Below are 25521 nucleotides of genomic sequence, written 5' to 3'. Positions count from 1 at the left end.
TCCATGAGACTCATCTCCAATTAACTACCAAAAAAGCTAGAAGTGGAGCTATGGTTCTAGTGGTAGAGTGCTAGCCTTGAACAACAAAGCTCAGAGACAACACCTAGGCCTAGAGTGCAAGTCCCAGTAGCAGTATAAAAAATGCTAAACTTTACATGACATACATTTGACCACTATTTCTATATTGTATACATATTCTATATTTATACATATCTTAATATGTAACATACATATACATACCCATAGTAGGCACTAGGAAGACACAAGGCTCACATCATCTGGTAGTGGACTGGTTTCCATATGCTAGCCTCCTAGCATATGTGATTTACATCTGTGCCTCAACAAAATGACCATTTCTTATATGTTGAGGTTCTCATGAGATATCCAAATCATGAATGTTGTTTGCACACGCATTTGTGCTTTCAACAGAAACTACCCCTTAATTTAAGAGTGCTTATTTTTTGTCAAGACTTCTAGACACTGAGGCTATAGTTATTTTAAATTATGTTGGGCTAAGGAAGGATTTTTGAAGCTGGATACCAAAGCAAAACACACAAAGGCAAAGAATAACAAGCTTACTATAGAAACTCAAAATATTTCTACAGCAAAGAATTTCATCCTCGAAATAAAATGGTAAATTAGTTGACAAAGGGTTGCAATCTCTAATTCAAGTTTTCTCACAGTGTAATCCACTTCCCACTGGTGCTATGAGAGAGGGGTTTAAGATTCTAAATAGTATGAATTTAACAGGCTACCCGTGGATCTCTCCATGCAGTAGCAATCTCTTCTCTGAAGAGGTAGGTTCAATATCCAAGAACACAAATTACAAATTTATAAATATAAATTTTATGACAACACTTGTGCTAGAACTCAGTTGAAGAACATATAATTTTTTTCTTTGAAGACTCAATTTCTAAATTTATATCCTTTCCCTATGCTACTTTATATCAGCTTGATATACAATATTAAATGAATTAGCTCACATAAAGCAATCAAAATTGTTTGCTATTATTTACTGAGCACCTGTATGTGAGAACTAGTTGATGCCAATCAGAAGCTTAAGAGCAGAGTCCTGGAGGGGGTGGGAGGGAGGAGTCAAGGAGGGAGGAAGGGAGGGGATAGTAGGGGAAAAACAAAGAAGAGGGTAACAATGCTTGATAGGATATATATTCATTACCTTACTCATGTAACTGTAACCCCTCTGTACAGTATCTTTACAATAATAAAATAAAATAAATCAAAAAGTAGAGTCCTAAGAAATTTGGAGCTGAAAGGAATTCAGATTCAGAGTATTTCAGGCCACTGGGAAGGTATGTGTTGAGGCCAAAGGTACAATAGAGTTGATTTAAAAGTTTTTGAGCTCGTCAGGCACCAGTGGCTCATTCCTGTAATCCTAACTACTCAGGAGGCTGATCTCAGGATCTCCACTCAAATGCAGCCCAGGCAGGAAAGTCTGTTAGGCTCCTATTTCCAATAAACTCCTCAAAAACTAGAAGTGGAGCTGTGGCTCAAATGGTACAGCATTAGCCTTGAGTCAGGGATAGCACCCAGGCCCTGAGTTCAAGCCCCAGGACCGGCACCAAAGAAGATGTTTTTGGACTAGGCACCTGTATTTCATGCCTATAATTCTAGCTACTCAGGAGGTGGCTCAGACCAAAGGATTGTGTTTTGAAGCTAGAGTGGGCAGAAAAGTCTATGAGATTATCTCCAATTAATCAGAAAAAAATCTAGAAGTGGAGGTATGGCTCAAATGATAGAGTGCCAGCCTAAAAGATAAAACCAGGTGCAATGGCTCAAATCTGTAATCTCAGCTGCTTGGAAGGCTTGAAGTTTGAAGCCAGCCTGGGCAAAATGTTCACAAAAACCCCATCTCAACCAATAATAGATAGGTATACTGGTTTATGTCTCTCATCTCAGCTATGCAGAAAGTATAACTAGGAGAACTGTGGTCCAGGCCAGCATAAACTCCATATCTAATTTTAAAAATAGCTAAAACAAAAAGATTTAGGGGGGTATGACTTAAGTGGAAGCATGACTGCTTCACAAGGTCAAGACTCTGTGTTCAAGCCCCTTACCAACATTCCCCCCTGCAAAAAAAAAAAAAAAAAAGGAATTGGTTTAAAAAAAGAAAAAAAAATAAAGAAAAAGGAAGAAAATAAGAAAAAATATTTGGGGACAATCTTAGAAATACATAAATTTGAGATTATGACAGCCACACTCACAAGACTGGAATATTGCCAAAGCTGCTATCTCCTCCACTTGCTACAGAGTATTAAATGGCTTCTGATTTCAGTTTAACAAGTTTAAGCATTTTACACTTGAATTGGAAACTTCAGCTGCCTGTCCAGCACATTCTATCTCCCATCTAAATATTCCAGTATTAGAAGCAAATTGAAAGTACAAAGGAGGATCCACTAATAAGAGGGTGACCACCCCAGTTTTCCTAGGACCATCCCAATTTGATCACTGAAAGTCCTGTGTCACAAGACCAGGATGGTTGGTCTCCCTACCTAATAAGGACATTTAGAAAGGTTTTAGGCTCACATTTTCCTCTCTCATTTTCTAATAATTTCCTTATTGTTATAGTTCTTTAGTGTTAACAATTTTTTCTTTACAAATATTCAATATACCCGAGAATCCATAATCTCTGATCTTTCACTGTGAGAACTAAGAATTTACTTATTTTTTCCAAGCCCCAATTTCTTTCTTTATAAAATGAAAAATGGTGATGATAGTATCCATTTCATTGGTTTGTGTAAATACTAAATGAAAATATGCAAATATAATGTTTAGTATCATTATAAATGTTCAATAAATATTAGCTATTAACCTATAGCTGTTATATAACATAAAATTGAAGGGAGGGTGTTTAAAATCCATCTCTCAGAAAATATAACTAATTGAGTGAATTACATATGTCTCCACTCCAAAAATCTCTTTTAAGATATAAAACCACTTTTAGGTTTTAAAAAAATTGATAAAATTACCTTTTGCAGATGATGTGTCATGGTGGTGTGAAATATGCTAATTGTATAATTTTACTATTGTGCCAAGATAATAAAACTCTTTCTCAAAAAAAAAAAAAAAAAGCCAGGTGCCCATGCTTAGCTACTGTGATGACGTTTCAAGCCAGCCCAGGCAGGAAAAATCCATGAGACTCTTATCTCCAATTAATCAGCAAAAGGCCAGAACTAGAGGTGTGGCTCAAGTGGCAGAGTGAGAAGAAAAGCTCAGGGACAACACCCTGGCCCTGAGTTCAAGTCCCAGAACCTGCACAAAATAAATAAAATACACTTGTCCCCATAATAGTTTAGAGGCAGCCTGTACATATAAGCAGGCTGCATGCCCATCACCACTGATTCCCATGTGTACATAGCACTGTCCAATAGAACTACATATACTTAAAACTGAAAAATTTAAAAAAAACACATTTAAACTTTAATAAAGATTTTCCAGGATAAGATTAAAGTTGTAAAAATCTTTACATGGGACCACTACAACATCATAGCAAAAGAAAAAAAACTTTATGGAATAGTGATTTTCTAAAAAGCCAAGGGAAACCAAGCAAGTGAACACACAGTTCTACCCTCAAACTGCTTATACTCTTGCGCTCCAAGGAAACAGAGAGCTAAGCTGGAAGCCAGGGAGAGGTCAAAGTAGACAAACTCGATATAAATCAAGAATGTGCCCTGCCCTCTTCCAAAAATACGGGAGCCCTCACAGTAGGGAGGATGGGGGACAGGAGGAGGGATGGGTAGGATAGATTCTCGAGGCAGCCTTGAAAGTCAACAAAGGAAAAAAGACTCCCAAACAGGAATCTGAAAATTCTACTCATGAAATGAACTAGGAATAAAAATGATGGCTGAAGTATGAAGATAGAAACCCAGGAAATTAAATGAAGCAATGGAAAACAAAGTTCACTTAGAAGACTGTTCATCCCAGACCCTGAAGAAGCCCCTTGACCAGAAGTAATTGTTTCCTAGTTTGCTAAGGAGCATGTCATTCTGTGTAAAGCTAAAACTGAATTCAGAATCTCCAATCCCAGTTGTCAAGGAAAGTAAGGGAATTATTTATCCCACTAGAACTATAAGTTTATTACCCTGTAGGACCTTGCCACTGTCTCCTTAGCCCCAGGGAATCTGGGCAGCATACCTGCTTGCTTCACAGGAACAGTTTAGGACAAGAGATTGCTCTCATCCCAGGAGGCAGGATGTCCAACAGTGTACCCCCTCCCTCTACCAGTGCCTCAACATCCTCCCTACACATACAATGCAGCAGTTCCAGGCTTTGCCCCAAACTGAGCATCAACAAACCTCTATCAGTGGAGTGGATGAAAAAGGAAGTCTTCCCATTCAAGAAACTCAAACAGGCAGGATGCTCCTGAGGTGTGGCACAAGTGAATACTTACATCACCAGCTCATAGCCTTATACCTAACTCACTAAGGCTTGATCTTCCTAGTTTCAGAAGTAGGAAGAAAACCTAAAAGAAAAATTACACCAAAACCATGGTAGGGTAGTTTCTCTCCCAGTTGGACGCAAACGCTACAGTTCCAGGTTTCTTCCTGCTCAGCTCCCAACAGAGCCCAGCAAGTTTCCAGATCGTTAGGAACCTGTTACAAATTTTGCTCTGCGGGGTTTCAGCATCTGTGGGCTGAATGCACTTGTAGTAATCTTTTACTCGAAATGTAGATCTCTCGAAACCTGTTCTGTCCACGGCCTAGTTTATTTTAGATAATAATTTGACAACTAAAGTAGAGTAATAGATTGGAAAGCACTTCAATGGTATTGAAAATGACTGAAAAAATACAACTTGTTATAAGGACATTAATGAAGTCTGCAACCTTGCTTGTCTCTGCCTGGAACCACTGGAGTGAGGGGGAGGTGATGATGTAGAGAGAAGGAAGGCAGACCTTATCTTAGCAGGTAGTGAGGGCAGGCGCCTTCATTTTTGTACTGTTTAAAAATTTTCCTATTAGAGTCCCATAGCCACCAGCTAATTTACAACTATTTTACAAGTACTTCAGAATATCTTATCACTTTGGACTAACCACTTGCTCATGACCTAGAATTTGAGCTAGAAGAAGGCTTAGAAAGACCACAAAGTTCAGGTGACTTAGAAAAAAGTAAAGCCATACTTTTCCTACCACCTAGGCCTCCAGAAGCACAGCAGGGATGTCTTACTTACATAACCTATGCCATTGAGCAAGAGTAAATCCACCCTTGTGTACATATGTACACACACAAACACACCAAACCTATGATGCCTCGATTCTTGTAAACTGTTCACACTAGAGTGGCTCAGGCTGGAGGACAGCAACCGTCCTTGGGCATTCCCATTGTGTTTTTTCCCCCTCCACTCTCACTTTTTTTTAAAATTAATTTATTTTTGGGGGCGGTCCGGTCGTGGGGCCTGAACTCTTCAGCTCAAGGTTAGCGCTCTACCACTTGAGCCACAGCGCCACTTCTGATTTTTTCTTTTTGCTTATGTGGTGCTGAGGAATCAAACCCAGGGCCTCAGGCATGCAAGGCAGGCATTCTACCACTGAGCCACCTTTCCAGCCCCTCCACTCTCACTTTCTTACCTCCCCAGCAGGCCTTCTAGAAAGTTGGATTTGCATACAAACACATGCCTGCATTAGCAGGGATTTATCTACTCCCCATACTCCTGTCACACAATGTTCTTTAGGCACTTGGGAGATGTGTCCTAAGATGCTCTCTGGGGCTGCTTTTTACCTACAATGATTCAAAGACTGTCATCTATAAAGAATGTGGTATCTGTCCAGAAAACTGGAAGTGGTGCTGTGGCTCAAGTGGTAGAGAACTTGCCTTGAGCTAAAGATATCAGGGACAGCGCCAGGCCCAGAATTCAAACCTCATGATCAACAAAACAAACAAACAAACAAAAATCGTAAGCTTGACGCAGATGGCTCACGCCTGTAATCGTAGCTACTCAGGAGGCTGAGATCTGAGAATCACTGTTCAAAGCATGGGCAGGAAAGTCCTTGACTCTTATCTCCAATTAACCACCTGAAAACCAGAAGTGGTGCTGTGGCTCAAGTGGTAGAGTGCTAGCCTTGAGCTGAAGAGGTCAACGAAGTGCCCAGGTCCAGAGTTCAAGCCCCACGACCAAAAAAAAAGTAAGTAGTGTCTGAAATTCTCACCAGTCTGTGACATTTTCCCCTTTTCACAACCCTCCTCCTCCTCCTGCAAGCAGCCTACTTTATCTTGACATTTTGTTTGTCTTCACGGCCAGTTATAGCTACTCCGTAATTTCAAAGCTTTTACACTTTCAATTGGAGTTTGCACATTTAGAAAGAGGCTTGTGGGGGGAGGGGGCAGGGTCTGGGATTCATAGAAGTCCTCATAACAGAATCTCCTTAAAGGCTGTGGAAATGTATGCATTTGAGAAGGGGATACTGTCCATGTCCTTCAAACCCATAGTTAAGTCTGTCCACCCTCTGCGTCCTCGTGTTCCCTTGAAGACTTTGCAGGCACTCTTCAAAATAGGTTTGCACCTGCCAGGCCTCCCCTGAGCTCTGCAGCACTCCAGCTGGCCTCAAGTTCCAGTCATGGCAGCTTGTGAGCCAGACCTTCCCAGTGCCCCCTCGTGAACTTCCTGGCTGCCCCTTTTTAGCAGAGGTGGGGATCCAGCCGAGGCTAGTGTGAGCAGAGAAGTCTCCCATCCACCCCGTGTGTGCAGCCACCCACCTGTGGAAGAAGAGCAGGATGGAGAGCATGGTCTGGTCGATGTTGCGATTGCAGATGCCCTCATTGATTAGGTAGCAGGGGTCCCGCAGCACAGGCTCCAGCGAATCCTGCCGCATTATGTTGTTGAGCTTGTCCGTGTTGAGATTCTCAAAGACCAGCTTCTCCTGCAGCTGCCGAAAGTTGCTCACGGTGGGGCTGGAGTTGTTGTTCCCACTGCTGTCTCCCTGGAGCCCACTTCGGTGGGCCAGGTCCAGACAGCAGTTGCAGCAGTCGAGGCCGACAGGTGAGCGGCAGTCGACTTTAGACTGAGCCATCTTTTCAGTCTTGGGGGCCCCCTGGTCTGCGTGTTCAGGGGTGGTTGGCAGGTGCGCGCCTGCCGGGCTGTCCTCACCGGACTCCAGGGTGCCTAGAAAAGACAAGCTGGACGAAGAAGAGTTGGAAATTAGCGCCTAAAGCCAGCCACCCCTCGGCTCGGCCCCCTTCTGGTTGCACAGCTCAGGGTGCGAATAGAAACAGCTGGACAAACAGCTCTGAGCGGATCCTTCGGGCTCACTTCCTCCTCCTCCTCCTCGCCCTCGTCCTCCTCCTCCTCCTCCTCCCTCTTCTCTTGTGACTGAGGCCTTCTCTCCCCCTCGCCCCCCAACACGAGGTGCCACCCGCAGCCCTAGTTCAATCCCAAGTTTCTCAAGTGTGGGGAAAGCTCCAGGCGGACCTGTGGCGGCAGGAAGGGCAGGCAGCAGGGCAGACGGAGAAACGGGCGAGCCTTTGCTCCCTCCCTCCTTGGCTTCCTCCCTCACTCCCTGATTGCAGGCGTTAAGGGCTCCCTAGGGCTCCGCCAGCAGTGAGGTGACTGGATCTGAGAGAGTGGAGCGAATAGGGGGCGTGAGAGTGGCCCGCCTTGCCCAGGAGTCTGCTCTCCGCTATGACAGCATGTAAATGACTCCCGGGGGCCGGTGAAGGCCAGCCCTCCGCCGCTTCTCGGGCGGCCGCGGACCAGGTCTTCGCCCCGCCCCGCCCGCCTCCTGCCCGCTGGCACCCAACGCCCGCACAGTCTCGTGCACCCTCGCCGCCCAGCTCCTACCAAGCCTCTCCGGAGACTCCTGCGGTCGGCGCCCCAGTGCCCACAGCGCATCTTCCGCCACAAATGTGCGGATAGTCTGGCGGCAGCACCGCGCCTCCCTAGGGCGCCCGGCCCAGTGTGTTTGAATCTCCGCTGCCGGGCAAATGGTGCTAGTCCCACTGCCAAGCAGCCCCCTGCAGGAGGAACGTACAGCCCCACCGCCGGGGAGGGGGGCGCGCCTCGTTTCTCAGGCGGTGTCGACAAAAAGCAGTCGGAGGGTATCGAGTTTTACGTCAGAAGTTCCCAAGAATCGTCTTACTCAAAAGTCCCAGAAGCACGCTCCACGTCTACCCCCGTCTCCTCCCTTCCAGAGCAAAGCTGTTCTCACCACCACCACCACCACTTGTTCGCTCTTCACTTTCCTGAACCCACAGTGTCCCTCCGCGTCCTCAGTTCACCCCCTTCTCGGTCTCACCCGCTCCGTCTTTCTCTCCCCTTTCTCTCACTTGGCCACAATTTCCGTCATTTTTCTGTCCTCCCCTCCCCCCCCCATGTTTTCCTTAAATTAAAAAAAAAAACGTACTTTGCACATCCCCTCTAATTCCCCCCTCATATCCTCCTCCCCCTTTATTAATTTCTTTTCTTCACCTTTCCTTGACTTAATTATTCCTTTTCACCCCTAAACCCCCCTCCCTTGTTCGTCTCCCTTCACTCTGCTCATTTATTTTCCTCTTACTTCTACCGGGCAGTATTCCCACTCTTCTACTTGATTTATCTTCTGTTTTTCTAAACTTGCTCTGCTCCCTTTTTTCTGATAACTTCAGGTGATGTCAGGCCTCCTTACCCTTCCTAGAGAAAACAGTTGTGGAGTGTCTGTTCCCGCCTAAGCAACAGCAGAAAACGAGTACCTGCTCGAGAGACCCTCCGCGTAGGGGAGGGACTTGCGTGACAAAATGCGGGGTTAAAAGGGAAGTGAAGTGGCAGACATGTTGGGGGAGCTGTCTAGTGCCCTAAGTTATATCCCAACCTGAGAGGTTATGGTGGGGGAGGAAGAGTTGCAGAGTGGACAAATGACAGATTTTTAAAACGTGTTTTAAAACAGTGTTTTAAAACGTAGGTATTTTGAATGGGAACGCATGATATTTGAACGTTGTTGCTTTCTGGAAAAAAAGTCAAAATATCTATTAATTCGTTTTCATATTAAACTCGGGATTTCAATTCATTCCTTTTCCCCACCCCCTCTCCCCTCCTTTACTTTAGTCACAAGCCCACAGTAGTTGAAAAAGCAGTATATACTGCCATCTACTGGTGTTAAGTTGACATAAGCGATCACTGTTTCACAGCGTGCCAAGGCGCTTGGGAGACACCAGACAGGCCTCCTGGTGGAGCCCACAGTGCATGGATTCTGACCATAAAAGAGGGGACAGCAGAGGAGTGGAGGCAAAACTCTAACAGAGGCCCATTGCTGAGGTCTGGCTTCGAGCTGCTCTATGTTTTAATGCAGCTTCATTTGTCTATATCCATGAAGAATGCACTTTCATTTCATTTTCCTTCAGACTCCAGTGATGACTTAGAGAAAAGGGGAGGAGGGGGCTAACAAATTCTTGTTTCCAAAGCCTTGTGAATGCTGTATGGAACCCCCAAATCGTGAGTGAAATGGGGAAAACCGTACACTCTCTGTTAAGAGTAACCAGAAAAAAAAAAACCCAAAAAGGAAAACCAAGCAGCATCCTTGGCTCCTGACAAGGTCCCAACGTAAGCGTCACAAATGGCTATCATGGTGATTGGGAGGGAACAGGTAAGAGAATGACCCCCGTTTTCTCACAGAGTGCTGAAACTATGTTTCTTTTCTCAAAAGCCAATCATTTCCAGTCAGGCCTCATTGGCTCAATCCTAGAATCCCTGGAGGATGGGGGAGGGGTTCCGGAAAAAGCCTGACAGCATACCGGAAGAAGGGGAGTAGGATAGGGGGCTCAAAGCGAGACCGGAAAAAGGTCAACACCCCACGGGAAGTAGGGTGGAGGGAAGAAACTCAAGGACAGACGGAAACAAGGCAAAGTCCCCTCCGGAAGTAGGAAGGTGGGGTAGGGGGCTCATACACCAGACCAGAAATAGCTTGACACCCTATTGGAAGTAGAGTAGAGGGAGGAGACTTGAGGCCAGACCGGGAAAGGCCTGGTATCCAAATGGAAGTTAGGTAGAAAGAGGAGGTTCGAAGTCAGATGGAAAAAAGCCTAAGACCCCCGGACGTAGGAGGGGGAGGGAGTGTAAGGCTTTGTTTGAAATGAAGCTTAAAAAAAGGGGAAACAGAGCCGGCACCGGTGGCTCATGCCTGTAATCCTAGCTATTCAGGAGGCTGAGATCTGAGGATGACGGTTCAAAGCCAGCCCTGACAGAAAAGTCCGTGAGACCATTATCTCCAATAAACTACTAAGAAAAAACCAAAGTGGTGCCATAGCTTAAGTGGTAGAGCGCTAGCTTTGAGCCCATGGAGGCACACAGGGCCCATACCCCGAGTCCAAGTCCAAGACTTCCTCCGCCTTCCCTCCTCCCACCCCCCCAAAAAAGAGGATCTGGTAGTATAACACACGCGATAGAGGTCTTACCTAACAAAGTTTGGGTTCCTAAGTTCATCTCCAGTACTAGGGGATAAAAGAGCCAATTCTGTATGTGTGTTATTTTTCCTTTTCTTCTTCCTTATTTAGAAATGTTCCAGGGGAAAAGCCATCGAGAATGTAAAATATGAAAATTCATCTGCGTTGTGTAGACTTATAGCCTGCTGAATTGTTTTTTAATTACATTGTTTTCCCCCTCGTTTACAATTATTTTAGGTTAAATGTTATAGTGCAATGTATTAGATCCATAAATGTTTGCTTAAGTGGTGTTTTGAGAACTGCTAGGCCTTTTGCTCCAATATTTATTTAAGTCCTCTTATCTTTGTGCATAACCTTGGGATGAGGTCCTGGTGGAAGTCTTTTCTTCTTGGCATTTGGGACCATTAAATTCAAGATTTTGTCCCCTTGACATTTTCCTTGTAGTCCTTGCTCTCAAGCAATGTTGTTAATAATTCAATACTGCTTTGCATTCCATGTCCAGGCTGATCAAGAGCAAATATAATTGAGATACAGAAAAATCTAGATAGTTAAGAAAAAGAGTTCAGAGAGCTGCCATATGTTTACACACAGGTCCAACTTGTATTGACATACTGCATAACATCTGTGTCTGACTGGTCAGGGCCACCTTGGCTCTCTACTGTGAAGCCTTGCTGTGCTCCTATATATTGTATTGGATGTAGAGACACCAAGCAGCAAAATGTCCCTGCATAAACCCAGAGAGTAGATGGGAGGGCTCACTTCCAAAAAGAGCTGGTGGTGGCTTTTTAGGTAGAAGAAATGTAGGACAGAAAGAGCACCTTCTCAGATGAATTTATTCACTGGTCACTTATGGTGCAGTGCCTGGTGTAGTATTAGTGAGATTTTGAGGTAAGGCTGACATAGCTCAAGCCCCCAAAGAACACATGGCCTAACTAGAAAAACAAATACATAGACTATACATGGTACGTGATGATAAAGGTTTGGTGGCATGGCAAGAGCATGTGCTATGAGACTGTGAAAGAGGGCTTTACTCTTAAAAGATTGATAGAACAACCTATAGTAGATGCTCCTTGATTGATGTACAATCATTCCAGTGAGCCCACTGTAGGTTGAAAATACCATGTCAGAAATGCATTCACAAGCCGAGTACCAGTGGCTCACGCCTGTAATCCTAGCTACTCAGGAGGCTGAGATCTGATGATCGTGAGTCAAAGCCAGCCTGGGCAGGAATGTCTGTGAGACTCTTTTCTCCAATTAACCACCAGAAAACCAGAAGTGGTGCTGTGGCTCAAATGGTAGAGCACTAGCCTTGCTGAAGAGCTCAGGGACAGTGGCTAGGCCCAGAGTTCAACTCCCTTGACCTACCCCAAAAATGCATTCACTGTGTCTAACCTACTGAACACCACCATTTAGCAACATAGTATCCCATAGAGTACCAGTCTTTTACCCTCCTACTCATGGCTTACTGGAGCTGCCCAGTATTGTAAGAGGGTATAGAGCCTAAGACAAGATTCAAATTCAAATTTGAATTAGTTTTAAGTGAATGCATATTGCTTTTGCACTATCATGAAGGTGAGTCATCATAAGTCAAGGGCTATTTGTAGATAGACTAGTGGGCAGGAGTCTTGGGGTGAGAATAGTGTATGTGTTTGGGGCCAGTGTGGATTCATGTTTGTGTTTTTGAAGACTCAAATGTGAGAGCTGAAATATTCACAGTTGAGGCTGGAAAGGGACTTGGGGACCGTGGCTCAGGGGACCCAGTATAAAACATTAAAAACTCTCAATATGATCGAGGTACTTTATATGCATGTATAAAAATATAATGAAACCCATTTAAATTGTTAAAAGAAAGAAGAAAGGGGATATGAAAGAGTAATGGAGGAGGTGAATGTGATCAAAGTGTATTATATGTGTGTAGGGAAATATCACAATGAAACCCATTTGAATAATTAATATACACGAATAAAAAGGATTTTTGCAAAATTTTAAATTGTTATTATAAAAGTAATGTACAGCAGGGTTAGAGTTACATAAGTTAAGAGTACATTTCTTTTTGGATATTGTCACCCCTTCCCTGGCTCTCTCCCAGTGTCTCCCATCCCTACCTACAAGTTGTATAGTTCATTTTCAGCATAGTGTCTAGTGAGTACCATTGCTGCATTTGTTCACCCTTTGATCTTCCATTTCTGTGAAGGAATTAAAAGTAAAAAGAAAGAAAATTTCTCCTATGCCAGGAATGGAGGTGCACACCAGACTATGCTGTGAAAATGTGGAGGAGGGCTCTTGCAGTGAAAGTAGGAGAATCACAAGGTCAGGGTCACTTGTGGACTGTATAGTAAAACCTTATTTAGAATAAAGAAAAGTGAGGGAGAGAATAAAAGAAAAGAAAAGAAATCTCCCAGTTTGACAAGTCTCCCTTCCATTTGGTAATTATTAAGGAAAAGAATTCGAAGGCACTGGTGCCTCATGCCTTTCATCTTAGCTATTCAGGAGACTAGATCTGATGATCGTGTTTCAAAGCTAGCCCAAGAGGAAAGTACTCGAGACTCATACCTTCAATTAACCAGCAATAACCTGAAGTGGAGCTGTGGCTCAAGTGGTAGACAGACAGCCTTGAGCAAAAAAAACTAAAGGACAGCACCCAGGCCCTCAGTTTAAGTCCCAGTACACACACACACACACACACACACACACACACACACACACACCAAGCTTGGTAATGCACTAATAAGTCCCAGTACACACACACACACACACACACACACACACACACACACACACACACACACACACACACACACACACACACACACCAAGCTTGGTAATGCACTAAGCTACTTGGAAGGTATAGGAAGGCGAGTCTAGAGTTGGAAGCCAGCATAGGCAATGTTTGTGATAGCTTAATCTCAAAAACAAAATACAAAACACAAAATATTTTGTGTTATCTATGGACATTATTCTGAGAAGGTAAGAATTCTGTAGGTTATACTCTCAAAAATGTCTATGACACTGGGATGTGGTTCAAGTGGTAAAGGTACTTGTTTAGCATATGCAAAGCCCTAGGTTCAGTCCCCAGTACTGCAACAAAAAGAAACCCAACCATTCATTGAGTCTTCACTTTATATAACATAATCACACACACACACACACACACACATACATATTATCTCATTTTTTTTTACTGAGAACAGCCACACAAAATAGGTCTGACTTTAGTGATGTTACAGCCTTGGGAAAGTTAAAGAAGTTTTTGACTCATGTAAGTTGTCAATGGTGGAGTCTAGATTTGAACGTACAACTTTCCAAATTTAGAACTTGTGCTGTCACTAGGTACCTTTTAAAGTGATTAGTTGATTAAGTTCCAGCACTGGCGAACAGGAGGAGATGCATCACTTATGGATTCTAGTGAGAAACTCTTATAGTGAAGTACAGTTTTTTGGGGGGGGGTCCAGTCGTGGGGCTTGAACTCTGGGCCTGGGCGCTGTCCCTCAGCTCTTGAGCTCAAGGCTAGCGCTCTATCACTTGAGCCACAGTGGCACTTCTGGCTTTTTCTTTTTGCTTATGTGGTGCTGAGGAATTGAACCCAGGGCCTCAGGTATGCAAGGCAAGCGCTCTACCACTGAGCCACCTTCCCAGCCCCTGAAGTACAGTTTTTAAAATAGAAAAATATGGTGTACTTACATAGTGCTTATTAATGTAGTAAATAACAAGATCAAGATGCAGCTTTTTTAACCATGGTAACTTCAAAATAGTGCATAAATATATATAAAGGCACCTGTAATAAGGTAACATGATGTAAGACTATTAGTGATGTCTACTGATGACGAAATTCCAGGTACAGCAAACACTAATGCAGTCTGTTTTCTTCATTCGTAATGAAAGGAAACACAATTTTAAATTTCAAGCTGGTGAAAATGAGATGGAATATTTTTCCATTTTAGTCCAGTTATTTACTGAATTCTTAGCACTCCCTGTTCTAGACCAACCTTTTATAATAGTAATAGTAACAGCTCACATGAATAAACCTTTGCTATGCTAAGTACTGTGCTGTAGGCTTTCAGAGCTTTTTTTCCATTTACATCTTCTACTAAGCCCTGGAGGCAGTCTCGTTTTATAGCTCTGATAGATAGGGACTATTCTCCAAGTTATATAGCTGGCAAGCGGAAGAGATAGAGATGGGACTTGCCCCTAAGTCAATGTGATTGTAAGCCCCACCCTTGCTCTCAACCAAACTCTAGGCCTTTGGGTTGGCAGGATAGCTACATTAGAAGCTTATTTTGAGAACCCAGGAATTTGGGAGCCTGTGTTACTGTTCTAGGGCTACCACAATAAACTCCGGCAGACAGAGTGAGTGAAGCAAGAGAAATTTTTCTCACAGTTCTTTAGAGGTTAAAAGTCCAAAATCAAGGTGTCTACAGTATATGTTTCTTTTGAGGCCTGTCTTTGGATTGGAGACTTAAAAAAACTTCAAATAGTCATACACAAGAGTTTCAATTTAACATATATACAATTTGTCTTCATCGGTATCATTCCTTCTATCACTCTCTGCCCCAACATTTGTGTGTGTGCGTGTGTGTGTGTACCCACGCGTGTGCGTGTGCACACGCGTGCGAGCACCAATACTGGGGTTTGAACTCAGGGCCTAGATGCTGTCCATTAGCTTTTTCACTCAAGGGTGGCACTCTACCACTTGAACCATGGCTCCACTTCTGGCTTTTTGGTAGTTAATTGGAGATAAATGTGTCACAGACTTTCTTGCTTGGGCTAGTTTCAAACCATGATTCTCAGATCTCAGCATACTGAGTATCTGGAATTAATGTCATTCAGCTTCCTCCCTAACCTCTTGGTTGTCTTTTTGAGTTTTCACATAGTCTTCCTTTGTATGTGTCTGTGTCCATTTCCCTTCTTAAAAGTACATTGGCCATTAAGGATTTACCATAATGCCCTTATTTTAACTGAATTACTTCTTCAAAGACTATCTTTTGAGTTCCAGGTATATTTTAGATATGAGACCCTTGTCCGTTGTATGGCTAGTGAAGATCTCCCAATCTGTGGGCTTTCTATTGATCTTGCTAGCCATGTCCTTTGCCATGCAGAAGCGCTGCAACTTCATGCAATCCCATTTGTCCAAACTTTCTTTGATTTGTTGTGTTTCTGGGTCTCTATTAAGAAAATTTCGGCCTGTGCCAAGGAGACCTAGGGTTCCTCCTGTTCCATCCTGTAATGTTTTCAGGGACTCAAATGGTTTTACTTTATTGCTATTGTTTTTAACATATTTATAAGATGATTTCTTTGTTGCTTTGTATGTCCCTCCCCCACGGTATAACCCCTGTTTTCACTGTATTGATGTTGGTTTAACTTTGGAGGGGAAGGGAAAAAACAAATTGTTTAAATAGAGATACTGGTGGACCCATTGCAACAATGAGATGTACAAGATGTTATGTCGAAAAATGAACTTTACAACTTTGGGGGGGGGGAGGATGGGAGGGCATGGATGGTAAGGGGAAACAAAGGAGGAAGCAACAATGCTTGATAAGAAATGTACTCATTACCTTGCACATGTAATTGTAACACCTCTGTACGGTATTTTCACAATAAAAAACTTATTAATAATTAAAAAAAAGACTATCTTTAAGTTGGGTGCCTCACACCTGTAATCCTAGCTACTCAGATAGCTGAGATGTGAGAATTCTGGTTCAAAGCCAGTCTGGGCAGGAAAGGCCGTGAGACTCATCTCCAATTAACCACCAGAAAACCAGAAGTGGTGCTGTGGCTCAAGTAGTAGAGCACTCACCTTGAGCTGAAGAGCTGAGGGACAGTGCCCAGGCCCAAAGTTCAAGCTCTGCAACCAACAGAAGAAAATAAAAGGCTCTTACACAACCACATTCTGAGGTCTGGGGGCTTAAGACTTCCAATAGGAATTTGGGGGTAAGAGACACAAAATTTAGTTCATAAAAGACCCAGCCACAGGATTCAGTGTGTGTTTCAGGTGGGAACCAAGGGATTGAATTTAAAAAAAAATTCTCCCTGGTGATGCTTCCAAATTGCCAGACTGTGAGCTATAATGTCCCCAGCCACAAGCTTGTGAGTTTTTTGAAAGTATTGAGATTTGAACACAAGATCATGCTCTTGCTAGGCAGATACTCTACCATTTGAACCATACCTCTGGCCTTTTCTGTTCTGGTTATTTTTGTAATAGTGCCAGCCTGGATTTCAACCCCCTATTTATGTTACCACATGGCTGGGTTGCCACCATACTCAACTTTTTCTATTGAGATAGTCTCTTGAACATTTTTATATAGAATGACCTAGAGGGCGGGGAAGGTGGGTCAGTGGTAGAGTGCTTGCCTTGCATGCCTGAGGCCCTGGGTTCGATTCCTCAGCACCACATAAGCAAAAAGAAAAAAGCCGGAAGTGGCGCTGTGACTTAAGTGGTAGAGCGCTAGCCTTGAGCTGAAAGCTGAGGGACAGCGCCCAGGTCCAGAGTTCAGGCCCCACGACCAGACCAAAAAAAAAAAAAAAATAGAATGACCTAGAATGCAATCTTTCTGATCCTACCCTCCCTGGTAGCAGGGATGATAGGTACACCCCCATACCCCCATCACATCCAGTTATTGGTTGAGATGGATGTTTAGAGAACTTTTTGCTTGGACTAGGCTCTAACTAATCTCTACCTCCCAAGCTGAGATCTGAGAATCACAGTTTTAAGCCAGCCTACAAAAGAATGTCCATGAGACTGTTATCTCCAATTAACCACCAAAAAACTAGAAGTAGTGCTGTGACTCAAGTGGTAGAGTCACACCTTGTGCAAAAAGCTAAGAGAGAGCACCCTAGCCCTGAGTTCAAGCCTCAGTGCTCATACAAACAAAAGCAAAAACAAGGGTGATACATATATAACTGGATGTGGAGGTGCATGCCTTTAATTCTAGCACTCAGGAGGCAGATGCAGGAAGATTTCCAGTTTGAGACCAGCATGAGTACATAGTAAGTTCCATGGCAGTTTGGGCTTGGGCTACATGGTGAAACCCTGTGTCAAAAAGAAAGCAGAGTAGATGAGGGAGGGGACAGGGAGAGAAACAGAGAGAGGAGAGAAGGCAAATGATAGATATGCTGTCACTTTTCTATGATAACAATTACATATCATATAGATATGTCAAAACATCATTTTGCAAAATAAAACATCACTTAGTACATCATTTTGCAAAATAAAACATCACTTAGTACATTCCATATGCAACTTTACATCTTTTATACCAAAAGAAAGCTAGGGATTAACCAACAAATAAATAAATTTATAAGTGGAGAAATAAGAAAAGCAAAAAATATTAAAATTTTAAAAAGGAAAGAAAATACTGATTTATGCCTTAGGTAGCTTCTGGGCATACAGGCTCTGAGTCCACAGGGAACCCAGAGGTCTCAAGGTTCCAGGTGTGGGTTGCTTCCTTAGACAGCTAGCTGAGTCTGAGATTCCAATCTTGTACTCCTGTAGTCTCTATCATGAAAGAGGTGTGCATAGTCCTAGGAATCCACCCTGTACTTAAAGAAGCAGATGTGCCAGGCACCGGTGGCTCACACCTGTAATCCTAGCTACTAAGGAGGCTGAGATCTGAGGATAGCAGTTCCAAGCCAGCCCCAGGCAGGAAACTCCATGAGACTCTTTTTTTTTTTTTTTGGTCGGTCGTGGGGCTTGAACTCTGGGCCTGGGCGCTGTCCTTCAGCTCTTCAGCTCAAGGTGAGCGCTCTACCACTTGAGCTACAGCGCCACTTCCGGTTTTCTGGTGGTTTATTGGAGATAGGAGTCTCACGGTCTCTCCTGCCCGGGCTGGCTTTGAACCGCGATCCTCAGATCTCAGCCTCCTGAGTAGCTAGGATTACAGGTGTGAGCCACCAGCGCCCGGCTCCATGAGACTCTTATCTCCAATTAACCACCAGAAAACCAGAAGTGGAATTGTGGCTCAAGTGGTAGACTGCTTGCCTTGAGCTGAAGAGCTGAGGGACAGGGTCCAGGCCCAGAGTTCAAACCCCATGACTGGCCAAAAGAAGAAGAAGAAGAAGAAGAAGAGAAGAAAAGAAAAGGCAGATGTTTTGTGGTCTCATGGAGCAGTCTCATGTGGTGGAGTTAAAGGTAAGAGATGATCTGAGTGTTCTCACCTACTGATAGAACATTGGCCCAGACACTTTGTCACAAAAGGATTCACTGCTATGTGGTCTATAGAGAAAGGCAAAAGAGATGAAAGTAGAGGAGGGAGGATGTCTGCAACACTACCTGAATGTTATTCATGCTCTTATACTTGGAACATAAACATCCGTATAGAAAAGAAGGAAACTAAGATAAAACTTGGTCTTGGAATAAAACTTGGCCACTTGGGTGGCTGAACTGTGGGTGAATTGTAAGTCTTCATCATACCACTCTGCACCATCAATTTTCTAAAATCAGTTTGTATTACTTTTCTAATGAAAAAATGTCTTTTATACAGGTAAAACATACTACTGTTTGGCAAATGAGAAAACTGCAAAGTCTCCCTCCTTCACTCCTTGCCTCCAACACTAACTCCTCCTTAGAGGTAAACACATTCAACACTTTTAGTTGGAATTCTTCCACTGGAGGATCTAAGCAACAGAAATATGTGTGAATTCTGAGTAGAGCAAATCTCAGTTGTGACAGAAGGATGAAAAGCCAACTATGACAAAATAAATTGATGTTTAAAGAAGATTGAGGCTTACTAGTGATGTGGAGGTAGGCCTCTCTGAGAGGTGTAACTTTTCCAAAGTCTTTTCTCTTCTGACAAAGGTGGAGAGGGAGGGGAAGAAGGGAGGGAAAGAGGAAGAAGAAGGAAGAAGAGAAGGAGGAAATAAGAGGAGAAGGAAGGGATGGTAGGGGAAACACAAAGGAAAAGGCAACAATGATTGATAAGAAATGTACTCATTACCTTGCTCATGTAACTATAACCCCTCTGTACAGTATTTTCACAATAAAAAACTTATTTAAAAAAAAGAAGAGGAGTCTGGGAAAGTGGCTCAGTGGTAGAGCACTTGCCTTGCATGCCTGAGGCCCTGGGTTCGATTCCCCAGCACCACATATGCAAAAAGAAAAAAAAGCCACTTGAACCACAGCACCACTTCTAGCTTTTTTAAGTAGTTTACTGGAGAGAAGAGTCTCACTCACTGACTTTCCTTCCTGAGCTGGCTTTGAATCGTGATCCTCAGATCTCAGCCTCCTAAGTATCGAGGATTCTATGGGTGAGCCATGGGCACCTGACTTCTACTTTTATTTTTTAAAATATCATAATAGCAACTATTTATGGAGTTCTATGATGAGTCAAGAAAATACCCTCAATAGAGATTAAGAAATCTGATGCAAGTGCATAGTCACACTTTTTCATATATTCCTCTTGCATGAACACACAACCATACTTAAACACTATCTTCAGCAAACATAATACCTACACACAGACAAAGCTACACACAGAAATTGCTTAACTCTATTCCTTTAAAATTGGATCCTAATTTATGTACTTGTAACACTTGTGTGGGAGTTTGTGCCCCGTTATTTTTGTCAAATTATTATTTTTGTGTAGTACAAGAGATAGAACCCAAGGCATGCTCTCTACCACTTGAGCTAAGCCCCAAATGGGACTTTGTTACTTGTGTACATAAAAAACTAGGAAAAGCTCTGAAAATATGAAGGGTTGGACATTGAGATCATCTGGTCCATCTATCTACCACAGATATCTGTCTTATTTGAAATCTCCAAATTGTCTATCTTCTATTTTTCTTTATTATTATTACTATTATTATTATTATTTAGCTGTACAAAGAAGTTTCATATTCATGTCCGGTTATGAGTACAATGCATTTGATCAATGTCATCCTTTCCATCATTCTCCCCCTATTTTTTTTCTCTTTGTCCCTTCTTCCCTTCCTCCCTTCCTCTCCTTCTCTCTTCTTTTACTCTCTATTTCTTTGTCTCTCTCTCTCTCTTCTCTCTCTTTCCTTCCTTCTTCCCTCTCTTTCTCTCTGTCTCGGTCTATCTGTCTGTCTTTGTCTGTCTGTCTGTCTGTCTGTCTGTCTGTCTGTCTGTCTGTCTGTCTCTCTCTCACTCATAGCAGTACTGGGGCATAAACTCACTGTTTCCCTTAGCTTTTTTCACTCAGGTTTGGCACTCTAACACACTTCCATTTTTGGATTTTTGTTGGTTAATTTGAGATAAGAGTCTCTTAGATTTATCTGCCTAGGCTGGCTTTGAACTTCAATCGTCAGATCTCAGCCTCCTGAGTGACTAGGATTACAGGTGTGAGCCACTGGCACCCAACCTGTCTACCTATTTGATGGTTCCAAGGACAACTTAAAAATCCCCATTGCAAATCTCCATAGTTTATTTCCCTTGTGTCAATAAACCAACAAGTATTTATTGACAATTTACCATGCCTAAGCACTGTGCTAAAAAGGTATATGTCCACGGATGAACAAATTGAAATTGTGGTCTCTTCTTTGTATGTGTGTGTATTATTTGGCCTTAAGGAGGAAATGTTGTCATTTGTAATACTGTGGATAATCTTGGAGGACATTAGGCTAAGTGAAATAAACCAGGTATCAAAGGGGAAACAAAGAAGAGGCAACAATGCTTGATAAGAAATGTACTCATTATCTTGCCCATGTAATTGTAACCCCCCTGTCCGTTATTCTCACAATAAAAAAAAAAAAACCAGGCACCACAAGAAGAAAAGTGTGTGATCTCATTTAATATGGAATCAAAAAAGGCAAGCTCATAGAAACAAAGGGTAATATGGTGCTTGCCAGGAGAGTAAAGGATAGAGAAAATATAGAGGTGTAAGCAAAAGGGTACAAAGCTTCAGTTTTGCAAAATAAGCACATTCTAGAGATCTAATGCATAGCATGGCGATTATAGTAATTAATACGGCATGATATAGTTGATTCATGCTAATAGGTTATAGCTTGTGTGTTCTCAAAACACACACTTAAAACACACACTCATACATACATGTACAGAGAAAACAAAAATGATGCATGTGTTAACAAGTATGACTGGAGTCTGTGTATATGTATATCAAAATGTCATACTCCACACCTTAAATATACAGTTTAAAGAAATAAATTTAATATTTTATTAGCTAAAATTACTTGTACAAGGGAAGTGTTAATTGTAACATTTCCTTACATGTATACAGTGTATCCTAGCAACCTTACCCTCTCTATCACTCCAAAGTAAAGGAATTTTAAACTGATTGCCAGTGGCTCACACCACTTAGGAACTACTTGAGGCTAAGAATGGGACAATTATGGTTTAAAGCTAGCCTGGGCACGAAAGTTCTAAAAAACACTTCTCAACCCATACCTGATCTCAGTGGTATGGGAGGCTGAGATTGGGAGAATTGAGGTCCTAAGATAGCCCTGGAAGAAAAGTTGATCAGATCCCATCTCAACAAAGGGAAGTTGGATACAGTGGTGCATACCCATCATCCCAGCAACTATGGGAAGCTTAAAATAGGTAGATCATAATCCAGGTGCATGGCCAGGCAGAAATTGAGACTGTCGTAAAAATAAATAGCAAATCCAGGCACTGGTGGCCTATGCCTATAATCCTAGCTACTCAAGTGGCTGAGATCTGAAGATTACATTTTGAAGCCAGTCCCATCTCCAATTAACATAAAATAGTTGAAAGTGGAGCTGTGGCTCAAGTGATAGAGCATTAGCCTTGAGAGAAAAAAAAAAAAGCTCAGGGACAGCACCTAGGCCCTGAGTTCAAGCCCCAGGCCAAGAACAAAAATAATAAAAATAAAAATAAATAGCAAAACATAATGAATACCTGTTGGAACATGTGCTGTGAGGGAGGAAGTCAAGGTAGAGGGAGGTGAATGGAGAGAAGAAGGGGAGGTAAATGGAGAGGAAGGGGTGGTGAATACAGTCACAATGTTTAATGCACATATGTGAAAATGCAACTTGCTTAATTGAAGGCATGGGTGAAATTGAGAGAGATGGGAGAGAATGATGAAAGGGATGACATTGATTGATCAAGATGTATTGTACTCACAAACTGACATACTGAATTGAAATCCTTTTGTACAACTACTTAAGGATAATGAAAACAAAATTAAAATAAACAGTAAAAACAAAGCTAGAGGTGTGGCACAGTGGTAGAGTGCTTGCTTAGCAGGTACAAGGCTTTGAATCCAAAATACTGCCAAAAAAAAGAAAAAGAAAAAAACCTCAAACTCACAATTTTCCTGCCTCAGCATCCTGAGTAGCTGTAAGTACAGGTATGAACCACCACACTTGGCTTTCCAGACCATTTTCAAATGGGATTTACTTACTGAGATGGTGGATTTTGACACTAAGTACCTGGCACATAGTTAGTGTCCAATAAATGGAGAGATGTCATAATTACCTGACCTTTCCAAACAATTTTCAATGACAAATTCTATTTGCCATGAGGAATAAATGAAATAATGCATGGTATGTAAAGTATTTAATATAGTGCTTGGCATATGGCAATCCAATAGCAAATGGTGACAATCAGTAGTGTTGTTGACAGTGTAATTATTATTTTTAGGTTCTGGTGTCTTGAGATGGAATTTTCTGTCTCTGATGTCCTGAGTCATCTGACTCTGCAGTTTGTCAAATTACATTATTTCAGATATGATGTCTTAAAGCATGTTTATGTTTAGAGCCTTTCCTGATAACAACCTTTGGCCCCAGCCACCACTACCACCATTACCAGACATATGACATGTTCAAATTATAATCTCTGGAAGCATATAGAAAATAAAAAAGCTGGGCTGGATTTGCAATAACTAGTCAAACAGAAAAGTCTGAGTCAAACAGAAAAGGTCAGATAAGTTGATGTTAGGGGAATGAACCTCAAGATAAGTATTCAAAATTTGTTTTTGTTTTTTTTTCTTTCATGCGATTGTTTCTAACATATTTATAAGATGATTTCTTTGTTGCTTTGTATGTCCCTCCCCCACAGTATAACCCATGCTTTCACTGTATTTGATGTTGGTATAATTTGTGGAGGGGAAGAGAAAAAACAAATCGTTTAACTAGGGATACAGGTGGACCCATTGCAACAATGAGATGTACAAGTCGTTATGTCAAAAAAACGAACTTTACAACTTTGGTGGGGGGTGGGGGGAGGATAGAGTGGGGGGAGGGGGGAGTATGGGAAGGAATGGGAAGGGGAAACAAAGAGGAGGCAACAATGCTTGATAAGAAATGTACTCGTTATCTTGCCCATGTAATTGTAACCCCTCTGTATGGTATTCTCACAATAATAAAAACAAAAAAAGCTGGGCTGGGAAGGTGGCTCAGTGGTAGAATGCTTGCCTTGCATGTATGAGGACCTGGGTTTGATTCCACAGCACCACATAAGCAGGAAAGGCTGGAAGTGGCGCTGTGGTTCAAGTGGTAGAGCGCTAGCCTTGAGCTGAAGAGCTGAGGGACAGTGCCCAGGCCCAGAGTTCAGGCCCTACAACCAACCTCCCCCCCCCCAAAAAGAAAAAGAAAATAGAAAAGCTGATGATGGAAGGATTGGAGCAGAACTCTGATTTTCTCCAAGAATATTTTCTATGTAAATAAATATGTGACTCTGGTTTTCTTATCGTTACAAAGCTGAAAATAGCTGGAATAAATGAATTGTACCAAAAGATTTCTCCATTTTGCTTGAGCACTCCCACTATTCTATTTTTTGCTTATGTGGTGCTGAGGAATTGAACCGAGGGCCTCATGCATGCAAGGCAAGCGCTCTACCACTGAGATGCCTTCCCAGCCCCACTCCCACTATTCTAAATTGAGAGTACATTTGAGTCGAGTAGAGTAGAAGTTGTAAGTATCCTCTTCAGTCAAACTCCATCTCCCCAAAATAGCTTGCAGAATTTCCTTCCCCACTAGTAATGGGTGGTCATTCCCCACCCTTCCCTGCAATTTCCTAAACTAATAAAAAAAAATTTAGTGTTTTTGCAGAACTTCCTGGATATTTTATTGGGAATTCATAAATGGTGGTTTTTCAGACAGTGCTACCCAGAGTTCCCTTGGCCCGGAAGTCCTGCATGTTTTTTATGGTCCTTTTAGCTTTCTACCTTTATCCATCCTGAGGAATCTTCTTTGACCAGCCATCTGATTTTATCCAAAACAAGACTCTTCCTTTTGGTGTGGAAAAACTGTTAGACTTTCCTGACATCATGATCTCTTTAGGAAGAGGGAGGTCAATATCAGAGTAAGTTGGTTGAACCTGAGGGTTGAGTATGGGGATGTGGGGCTATCTTCCTCCCTGCACTGAGAATCCAGGTAAACTGCAGAAAGTAGAGCATGAGGAGGGTGATCATCTTGGAGAGTTAATTTGGAAGGCTTGTGGTATTGTTTGTAGATCCCAAGCTACTGATTAGGGGACCCTGACATAATGTAGTAGAAAAATGGTTTGTGTTGTCATTGTTGCTCTTTTTAATATCCTTCCCAAGGCATTTCTCTCTTCCTGTATGAGCTTTCTAAAGCTTGATACTGTGCACAGAGATTGATCTATTTTCCCGACTTTCTACTTGTATAATTCCTTATTTACTTCTCAGTCACCTCTGAAATTGTGGACTTGGCTTATCTAGCCTTTTGTAGCCACTCCATATGTTGACTGACAGGCAGTCTCCACCTTAAAGGCAGACTTAGTTCTCAAAGTTCATTCTCAAGTCAATTATTTGGAAGGTAATATGCATTTTTCCATAGGGGGAAAAATGTTATAAATGGAATTACATTTCCAAGCCAACCCACAGAAGAATTTTTTAGCTGTAATGTACTAGAAGTATGCACCATTTGTAATGAAAAAAAATAGGAAATCTTGGTAATTCAGCAAAAATAGAAGACAAACCAATGGAATAAGAAATACTTTAACTTGACTGCTGGCACTACACTCCAAGTCAAGAATTGGAAGAGATAAACAGTGCTTTCTGGAAGTCCTGGAAGCCTCTCTAGAAGACAAGGATTTTGAAAGGCTATAGAGGGTCATTCATAGTTCTTTAAAATTTTTAATTTCATGTCAAAATTGTGTGTGTGTGTGCGGGGGGGGCACTGGGGTTTGAACAAGATCTTTCATTCTCTCTCAGCTTGGCTTTTCCATTTCACAATTGACACTCTAACACTTGAGCTATGCCTCCA

General features: G+C 42.3%; 1 protein-coding gene across 1 annotated transcript in view; it reads right to left on the bottom strand.

The window, feature by feature from the left end:
- The window catches only part of Tsc22d3 (TSC22 domain family member 3), a 66444-nt gene extending 58878 nt beyond the window's left edge, over positions 1–7566 (bottom strand). Inside the window, exons 1-2 of the mRNA XM_042690030.1 lie at positions 7421–7566; positions 6709–7128 (exon numbers count right to left, since the gene is read on the bottom strand). Coding sequence (XP_042545964.1) covers positions 6709–7022 — 314 coding nt within the window. The 5' untranslated portion in view covers positions 7023–7128; positions 7421–7566. The remainder of the gene's footprint in view (positions 1–6708; positions 7129–7420) is intronic.
- Positions 7567–25521: the final 17955 nt, after the last annotated feature.

Source organism: Dipodomys spectabilis, unplaced genomic scaffold (genome assembly GCF_019054845.1).
Source record: "Dipodomys spectabilis isolate Male_0828 unplaced genomic scaffold, ASM1905484v1 ptg000132l, whole genome shotgun sequence".
Classification (NCBI taxonomy): Eukaryota; Metazoa; Chordata; class Mammalia; order Rodentia; family Heteromyidae; genus Dipodomys; species Dipodomys spectabilis.
Note: the sequence above shows the minus strand (reverse complement) of the source record. Positions and strands in the feature narration are given on the sequence as shown.